We start from the raw sequence: 9,832 nt of genomic DNA on the forward strand, positions 1-9,832 counted from the left end.
ATGAATAGAAAGAATACACCGTTAGTGCCAATTTTTAACTGCAAGAAAAGAACACGAGAAGCAATCATTGCTGAGGAGGGTGAAAATTACACATCTCCATCCGACTTTGTCCATTCTGACCATTGTAGGCCGAGTACAGGTAAAATTTAATGAAACCAATACTGTATATTACTGCATAGCGGGAATTTTTAGCGGGTGCTAATTTTAGCTTAATTTTGCAGTTTTGTAGTTGGCCGATAAAATTTAATCGCTAAATAAAATTTGCACCTTTGCTAATTAGCTGCAGAACTGTAGCGTTATGATTTTATATTTTAGTCTTTGACCATAACCATAATGCTACAGATCCCGTAGGCATACTGCAAATATTGTGCAATTTAAGGTGCAAGATTTTCTGCGCACTTTGGGGATGTATTTCGCCACTTTCCAGCATTTAAGTCAATCAACGACCATTCATTCCCTATATTCTAGACATATTCTATAACCAACCTGTATATTTTATCCACATCCTAACCCTTTATAGTCGTCTCTACAGACCATTTATAAACTTGCTTGTTGTAAATTTTATGCCATCCGACAACAAATTCACAACAAGCGAGTTTATTGGTCTGAGGAGACTACACATGTACTATAAAGGGTTAGGAGGTGGATAATTAAAATACACAGGTTGGTTATCATGGTTATAGAGTATGTCTAGAATTAGAGAATGGATGGTCGTTGATTGACCAATGCTGGAAAATGGTGAAATACATCCCCAAAGTGTGCAGAAAATCTTGCGCAGTAAATTGCACAATATTTGCATTATGGGATCTGTAGCATTATGGTCAAAGACTAAAATACATAGATAAAAACATAATGCTACAGTTCTGCAGCTACCTTGCTAATAAGTACTGAATACAAGAAAAATATCTTCAATCAGTCTGCTGTTAAACATCTTTCTGTGGTATTGTTATTTACTCAAACTCTTGCATAAATTGATATTTAAATGTATATCATGAAACCCAACTAAAAGATGAATTTCCTCTCCTTTGCAACATCATAAACTCTGTGTCTGCCAAGAGAAGTTCCCCAAAATTATTGGCATTCCTTTAAGCCAGCACAACGCCAAATTTTACACTTGCTAAAGAAACCCGCTAAATTGCAATATTGGGCCCTTGAGAGCATACAAGCAAAGAGTATTAAGAATAAAGTCTTAATTGATAGCATGATAGCAGCAACATATCGACCAAAAAAGAAAAATCAACTAAATAAAAAAGATTATGGCATATTGGGGATTATCTATAGATAAATGCTTATAAGAGATATAGCATGTAATTAATATAAGTACAAAAAAGAATTTGTAACATACATTGTATTTGCATTAGAATATTAACAATATATTACTATTTGGCCAAATAAAAAAATATGTGTGGTTCCGGTTACCCGACCGTCCCTATTTTATACCCCCAACCCTAAACTTTTTTTTGGCAATTTTCATATTTTTTCCGGAATTTTCCCCAATTTCCATCAATGGCTCCGGTTTAAGATTTAGTTTCAGCAATGACGGCCCCCTTGCAAAACATAGTGCAAGTGTTTATTAGTGTTAAATCCAAAGCAAGCTAGCATGTAGGTGTCCCCTACCAATATTGACTAGTATATTATCACACCACATCTAAATGTCATTTGCAAAGTAATGATAAGTATTATTTAGAAAAATTAAGAAAATCATTTTGTTAAAAATTGAAAAAAAAAAAAAAAATCCCTACATACCTACCCTAATTTTTTTGGAGGTGTAACCGGAACCACACATATTTTTTTGTTTGGCCTTTGCAATTTTTTTTATTCTTTCAATAATATTAAGATTATATAATGCACTATTTCTTATTTAAAAATATAAATTTATTTAAAAATTACCTAGCTTAATAAGCAAACATTATCATTAGACATAATCAGCAGAAATTTTTTCTTATTGTTAAACTATAAAATTTCATAAAATATTTATTATCTCTTTTCTAGGTGATTCACATATTGATGCACCTCAAAATATCGGCTATGATCATAACAATCAAATGGCACCATATTCCTACCAGAAAAATAAAACATGGGAAAATGAACAAAACTTTCAGTGCCAGTCTTCTCAGAGTGAAGGGATGAAGAATAATTCAAGGTACAAGTCATGATGAATTTGAAATTATAAAAAGGTTTTATTACAACAAAATTTGTAAAGAAAATATTTTTGGTTTGCTGTGATAAATTACAATGATTTTGACTATATAATCACAGTTCTGAGAGTGACTAACGAAGATCACCACATATGTACTGTTAAAGCAGAAATATTCATTGGGGAGTAAATTTCATTAATTTGGTTGTTAACAATTATAAACGAAATTAAAACCCACACGAAATTTTATATGACTATATATTGAATAGGATTACTTTCGAAACAACGAAATTAAATCCTCACTAAACCTTTTTAAATGACAAATCAATGAAATTTTATCCCCACGAAAATTTGTGCTTCAACAGTATGTCACAATTATAACCATCTCCCAACATGCTCAAGCTGCATGAACAACGACTTTATAATTTAGTCAGAATTTTTCCACATATTATGATATTTATTGTGCAACTTTTCTCATCTGTCACAAAATTTTACTAACTGTAACGAAACAGAGAAATGTTTTGATTTGATATTAACGCACTCTAAAATTAATTAACTCTTGAAATTTTCACCTTTAGTTTAAATATTAAAATGATTTTGATAAGGTATGACTCAGAACTTTAAGTTTTCTATAATAAAATGTTAACATTAATGTGGATTATTTAGGTTTCAATATCAGCATAGTTCAACCCAAATGAACAGAGGAAGAGAAAGAAACTTCAATCAGAATTCCTACAGTCAGACAAGAAATTCACAGAGATCAAACATGGATTTGATACCACCTAACCCTCCCAACCCAAAAACAGCTAAATACACAGCAAGTCAAAGATCAGCAGGGGCAGGAAATAGCCAGCATAACAGACCCCCAGGAGGGGGACAGGGTCCTGATAACAGAGTGGGGTACAGGGGACAGGGCACTGATAACAGAGGAGGGTACAGGCAAAATGCCAGTAACAGTAAAGGGCATGGTAGAGGCATCAGTGATACACAGAATAATATGCATCCAAATGCTACAAGCAGCAGTTCATACCAGAAACAGAGTCAGAATCAATGGGAGAAAAGCAAACAGTGGAATAGTGGAAGCAACCAGGGGAGCAGCAGTAGCAACCAATGGAACAATAGAAGCAACCAGTGGAATAGTGGGAGCAACCAGTTAAACAGCCAGAGGAATAGTGGTAGCAAACAGAGGAGTAGTGGTAGCAACCAGTGGAATAGTGGTAGCAAACAGCTGAATGATGGGAACAGCCAGTGGAATAGGTGTAGTGGTAACTTTGACTTTAGGAATAGAGCAGGTTCAGCAGAAACAGGTTTTCTTAGTGGAAACCAAAGTTGGAGTCAGTCAAAAATTGTTGGTCAAAGACAGTCTGGGAATCAGTGGGGTAGAGATGGTCAAATGCAACCTGCTGTTGACATGAGTGGTAGTGCATGTAATGTGGATAGGAGATATGCACCAATTGCTTCCTCATTTCAGGTACTGAATTAAAATTTTCAGTGTTTTGCAGAAATACAAAGAGCTTTCTCTTGCAGAGTTTGAGAAAGTATACTTGCAACAGTACATTTAGGATAAAGTGCATTCAGAATACCTTTATTTATTTTGAATTTGCAGATTCCTGATGCCACTGGAGATGGAGTACCTTTGCACAGTGTAAGCGGTGACTCCTGGCATAAGAATGTGTGGACAACGCAGCAGCAGGGGATTGAAAGAACTCAAAGTACAAAAGCCCCAAACACAGCTGAGGTACAAAATATTCGTTATACATTCTAAATCTCAATAGTTTCAACAAGCTTCAAAAAATATGATACATGTATCTTGAATGCTGACGATAATGAATTAAATATAAGTTAAAAGTTCTGGATTTTTTTTATGGAAGATTAAATGGTTTAATTAATTTGATGTATTTTTTGCAAGCCTGATTTGTTGTTTGTGGAAAAAAAATGCAAAAGTATTTTGTTGAATTTGTTTTAATGATGGTCTGATGCATATAGCACTGTGCTGCTTTTATTTTTGATGGCAAAGTTCAGTATATTCTTCTCACTGGAGATTTACCGTACTTGACCTCTGAAAGTTTTAGAATTGACATCTTATGGACAAAGTGTTGTCGTGTGATGAAAATGATGATGCTCTTGTCTTGTATAATTGAAGACAAAACCAGACCAGAAGCCAGCATTGGACAGGTCACTAAGAGTCATTACTACAGATCTAGCTGGAATACAGAACTGGGAGCACCTCAGAGGGATGTTTACTTTTCTGTTTGAGATATTTGGTATTAATATTTACTTTGCTCAAGGTTGATGAATTTTTTTTGTGCATACATTTTTCATTTTATGAATAATAATGTAAATAATTTACGGTACCAATTTTAATGCACCAGATGCGCATTTCGACAAACTGTGTCTATTCAGTGTTGCATATCTAAAACATTGGAAATCCAAAATATTTAAATAAAAAAGCTTTGAAGAGCTGAAAGGGGGGGGGGGGGGCAAGACTGGAACCAAATACGTTGAAGGATCAGAGCTATGCATGAGAGAGATAATCCTTAATTTTGAAATAAATTTCTAAATTTTACCACAGCAATTAAATATATATCCATATTTTCAAGTTAGTACCGGAGTACTCATAGTTACTGGGCAGTAGAGACCCTTGGGGACTAATAGTCCACCAGCAGAGGCCTCGACCCAGGGGTCATAATGTAAACAATATACGGTACCAATTTTGATGCACCAGATGCGCTTTCGACAAATTATGTGTCTTCCATGATGCTCATGCAAAATCGTTGGAAATAAGTGATTTTCTAATAACTTGCAGAAAAAGTATGTGGTACATTAAATTTTCAGAGATTGACTGATTCAAAAGATTAAAATGATTGACTTTAATACGCAAATTTCGAGATTGTAACTCTCCTACGATAGAGGCGCAAAAAGTATCCATATCAGCATGAAAGTGGGACAGGTTGTTAATGTATACAAACGTGCTCAAATAAATGAATGATGGGTATGGCTTTTAAAATTCATTTAATGTTATTAAGAAAGATGATAATGCTAAGCAATGAGCATTTTGAAGGATTTATAAAGCACTACTATGCATATTTACAAAATTTACTTTCATTTAGGATACTAGAAAAAGAAAGAACCGTCATATCTTTGTAAGAAAAATAATTCTTTGATTGACTTGTACAAACCTTTTCTAAAAAGTTATTGGGCTCTTTGAAGTTATTATAAGGAAAAGAGTCTTTCAGAATGCCGATGTACAATGATCAGATGCATGTGTATTTATAAGAGACCCATATATCTTCCGTTGTTTGATAAGTTCTTATCCGCTGATATTTTCTTTTGTTCCAATTTTTAAATTCTATTTTATTTTTAATTTGTTCATAGAAAAAATTAACACATTTACTTTAATTCGGTAATTTTCGAGTTGAAGAGTGCATCCCGATAATCAGTTACGATGGTATATCGATGATGTAATGTATCACGCATATAAATAACTGTCCCACCTGCTTGCTTACGCCGGCACAAAACTCCCCTCCATAACGAAAGAGTGCACCAAGGGAGATAATCTCGAAACTTGCGTATTGATTTGAATGATTAAAAAATGTATTCTTTTTCTGAACTTGAAATATCATTATAAGATTAAAGAAATTGTTTTGTCTTGATAATTAATTTTTTTAAATTTTAAATTTTTAAAATTTTTTTTTCAAGCCCAAGTGAATTCTGCAACTGTTAAAGTACCAGAGGTTGATGCTAAAAGATTTTCAGTCAAGGAGTATAATACATCTATGGACTGTATCTTCTATGAAATTGTAAGGTTTTAATTGCATCATGTATAACAAGCAATCCAAATGATGAGCTTGATTTGCGCAAGATCAGTTTTACTTAACAATATAGAATTTTTCTTGATACAGGATCTATAATTTTTATGCAACATTAACTTGAACTCCTGTACCATCGTAATTATATAATTAATTTATATTTTCTCTGGAAAGTATTACAAATCGCCATCAAAGTAAGGATGTTTAAGTTCATAATTATGAAAAAATTTGATTGTTCACTTTGTAGGACCACTCTTTACCAAAGCTTACCGGAGGAAAAATATACAGGTACTTTAAACATGTCATGTGCAGATCAAGGAATTTTTTTTTTATTTCAAGGTTGAAAGGGGGGTGGGGGTGTCTGGGGAGTCATCCACACCCACTTAACAAAAATTATAGACTTAAACTTTTTTGGCAAGCAACAACAAAATAAAAATGTTATTGTGATGAATTTTTACAACAGAGTTGTTTCTCAAAATGAATGTAAATCTCCTTTGGACTAATCTAGCCTCTAAATATAATTGGGCTATGGCAATATTTTAGTACTTTATTTCTAGGTTTCACCATATATGTATTGATACAGTAATGGATATTTAATGAATTATTATACCCCCCACTTGAAAAGCGGGGGATATATAGTGAAGGGGATGTCTGTCCGTCTGTGATGCTTTGGATTCCTATCTCTTATCCCCAGCTCCTTTTATACATTTGTCAGCGAATAAAATTTAATGATACTTTCACAGAGTCTTTATTAATACATGATGCCATTGTGCACCTCTTATTTTACATTTTGATCAGACTTATATTTTGGGTTTCCCATAGCAAAACAGACCCTGGCATTCTTTCTGTAATATTGGGGGTACCCATCTCTTATCCTGAATTCCTCCTATATCACTGAATAAAATTTAATGATACTTTCACAGACTCAATTACACTGTGCTGTTGTGCACCTCTTATTTTATCTCTCGATCAGATGCATATTATTTCTTTCCCATAGCAAAACATGGACACTGCCATTCTCTATATGAAGGGTGGGGGGGGGGGGGGGGGGTTACTCATCTCTAATCTGCAACTCCTCCTATACCATTGAGTAAAATTGAATTATACTTTCAGAGAATTTTTATTACACAATGCCATTGTTTACCTCTTACTTTACTTTATGATCTAATACTTATTTCAGTTTTCCCATAAGGCAGTACATAGATACTGCCATTCTTTCTATAATATCAGGGGTCCCCATTTCTTATCCATAACTCCTTCTATACCACAGAATAAAATTTAAAGATACGTGTACTTTCACAGATTCTTTATTATATAGTGCCATTCTGCACCTGCTACTTTATGTATTGATCAGACAGACATTTAGATTTTCTCATAGCAAAAAAATGGATTCGTATGGGAGCAGAGGGTATCATTTTGTGAGCTCTGTGCTCACAGTACATGTATCTCTAGTTTTGAAAATGATGAACAGTCAAATACCTTTATATATATATATTTTCAAAAATGATTGATTCTTTTAAAGTATACCTTAACCATGCAAAAATGAATTGAATTTTTAAGTGACAAAATATTAAACTCATCTAATTTTCTTTAAGCTTAATATAGCAGTTACTGAATGAAAGTAATGTTATAAACCTGATTGAAAGTACAGTGATATGTTTTGTATTTCATCAACTATAATGAGAATATCTTTGATACACATATATTTTACATCACAAATCACCTGTAATGTCCTAGCCGCATTATTTAGAGTTATTGTATCAAAAAATAATGTTTTCAATGCCTGAATCTAATAACCCATATATCAGTAAGGAATCAGTTAAAGGAATATTGATTATTTTGGAAGGAGAAATTTTGAAAAGTATCAGGTTTTTATTTTACATGTATGTATTCATCAAAATGATAAGCTGAATATTATTTATGATGATAATCTTTTATTTGACAGAATTGTTGGGTCCTATGACAGCCACCAAAATTTGATCAAATGTGTATCTATCCGAGAGGCAAACCAGGAGGAGCATGTGGCTCACCAGAAGAATGTCGAGGTGTGTGCAGAGTATAAACTGAAGCTCTCCAGTCTTGTCAGAGAGCAGTAGGCAAATTCCAGTACATATGTTGGTGAAGAACAGCAAACCATAGGTGTCTGTTCCGATTCCTATGAGCATACATGAGCATTGTTAGAGTGCTGATTAAAAAAGAGTATATTGTAAATACATACTTGCCAAGAAAAATCATTTCACAAGGAGATGTGATCATGAAATCTGGTCATCAGCTATTGTCATTAGTGATATCCAATTATTTGTTTTATTGAAAGATTTTACATGGAACTTTTTTTTAAACTATAAAACAAGAGGTAATTGTTTTTAAGAGTACTGATAACCATTCAGAATAAATATATAAGTTATCCTGCTTACTTTTAAATTAAGTTTTCTGAATTTTTATACATTGTATTTCAAGCAAGGATTGAACATTGTATAAAAAGAAGCATAATGAAACTGTTATCCATGAAGCATCCATACTTATATGATGGGATTGCAACATTTTTTTCTCTTATCAATAATTAGAATATTCATTAATGGTTCAGTATTTAATATACAAGGATTGTATATTATTATAATTTATTTTGTTCATTTGATATTTGAAGTAATTAGAAACTTCTAATAAAAAAAATAATAATAATAGTCTTATTTTACCTTTTTATTAAGGGGTACATATACAGGATCAACACCATTGAAAGAAATCTGGTTCAATGTTTCGGTTGTTGGAGCATTGAGTTATTAGACCTAAACTATTGTTTGTTTGCGCTTGCTTACTGACCACCTTGAAATGCTTGCAACAAAAGAGATTTTTCAGCTATTTATTAAAATGATTTTTCTATGTTTAAGTTTTCCAAATACTGAAACTCTGTTTAGTTTTCAAATTTAGAGTGTTAAATTTACATCTGTGAATTAGGCACATTAAGTATAGATGGCAGGTGCATATAATTTTTAGCACCCTATAGAAATCTCTCTGATTTTTTTTTCTAATAAATGTCAAACAAGATTGCTGTCATAAGACAGTTATACCTGCACTTAGGTGTTTGCCTCTAAATGTACTTGCCTTCATAATTGGGTAAGAGGGAAAGAAGCCACAGTAACTTACAACTTGTAATTTACAAAAAAAGTAGGTTTTCGACCCTCCATTGCCTCCATGATGAAAATCTAAATCCACATCTGCAGGACACACCCAGACTTCTTTTATAATATGATTGGGCTATTTTGAACAATGTAAGAGGAGTTCGGGGTACCAGGTTTTTGTAAAAAATTCTGAAACCTTAGTTTAGGGAACCAGGTTTTTGCAGAAAAACATTTTTTGATCCCCTGTCGTCCCCCGGGTGAAAATTGAAATTTAAAGCTAAACCTTATGGTACATCTACAGGATACTCCCTTTCATATTCCAAAATATGAATAGCTACTGTAATTGAAGTTCGGGGAACCAGGTTTTTGACGATTAAGGACGCTATTTGACACCCAGTCGCCCCAAGGGTGTTTTGAGAACCAGGTTTGTGTAAAATGAAAAACTTTTTTCGACCATTTGGCCCCCAGGGTGAAAATGAATTCTGAAACCTTATTGCACATCCACAGGACATCCCCAATCATCTTGAAAATAAGACGAGATGGCCACTGTAAAATGTGAGAGTTCTGGGGACCAAGTTTTTGAAAACGTGTTTCGACCTCATTTGACCCCTGGGATAAAAATGAAAAAAAGAACCTTATTGCACATCTGCTGGATCCAATCTTCTTGCAAAAATGAGATGGCTACTGTGTAAAATGTAAGAGTTCTTGGAATCAGGATTTTGTAAAATAATTACATCGTTCTTCGAATACCGAAACCTTATTGAACGTGC

At 33.4% G+C, this 9,832-nt stretch overlaps 1 protein-coding gene across 1 annotated transcript; it reads left to right on the forward strand.

Moving 5' to 3' along the window:
• Nucleotides 1–8,539, forward strand: LOC133194774 (bifunctional endo-1,4-beta-xylanase XylA-like). Its single transcript, XM_061330682.1, has 8 exons — nucleotides 1–139; nucleotides 1,993–2,143; nucleotides 2,804–3,608; nucleotides 3,744–3,875; nucleotides 4,281–4,401; nucleotides 5,837–5,937; nucleotides 6,194–6,234; nucleotides 7,892–8,539. The coding sequence occupies exons 1-8, from the start codon at nucleotides 1–3 to the stop codon at nucleotides 8,040–8,042; spliced, it is 1,641 nt and encodes a 546-aa protein (XP_061186666.1). The 3' UTR covers nucleotides 8,043–8,539.
• The last annotated feature ends 1,293 nt before the right edge of the window (nucleotides 8,540–9,832 follow it).

The sequence above is a fragment of the Saccostrea echinata genome, unplaced genomic scaffold, assembly GCF_033153115.1.
Source record: "Saccostrea echinata isolate AGI-Se365-2 ecotype Australia unplaced genomic scaffold, CSIRO_AGI_Sech_v1 ptg000029l, whole genome shotgun sequence".
NCBI classification, from domain to species: domain Eukaryota; kingdom Metazoa; phylum Mollusca; class Bivalvia; order Ostreida; family Ostreidae; genus Saccostrea; species Saccostrea echinata.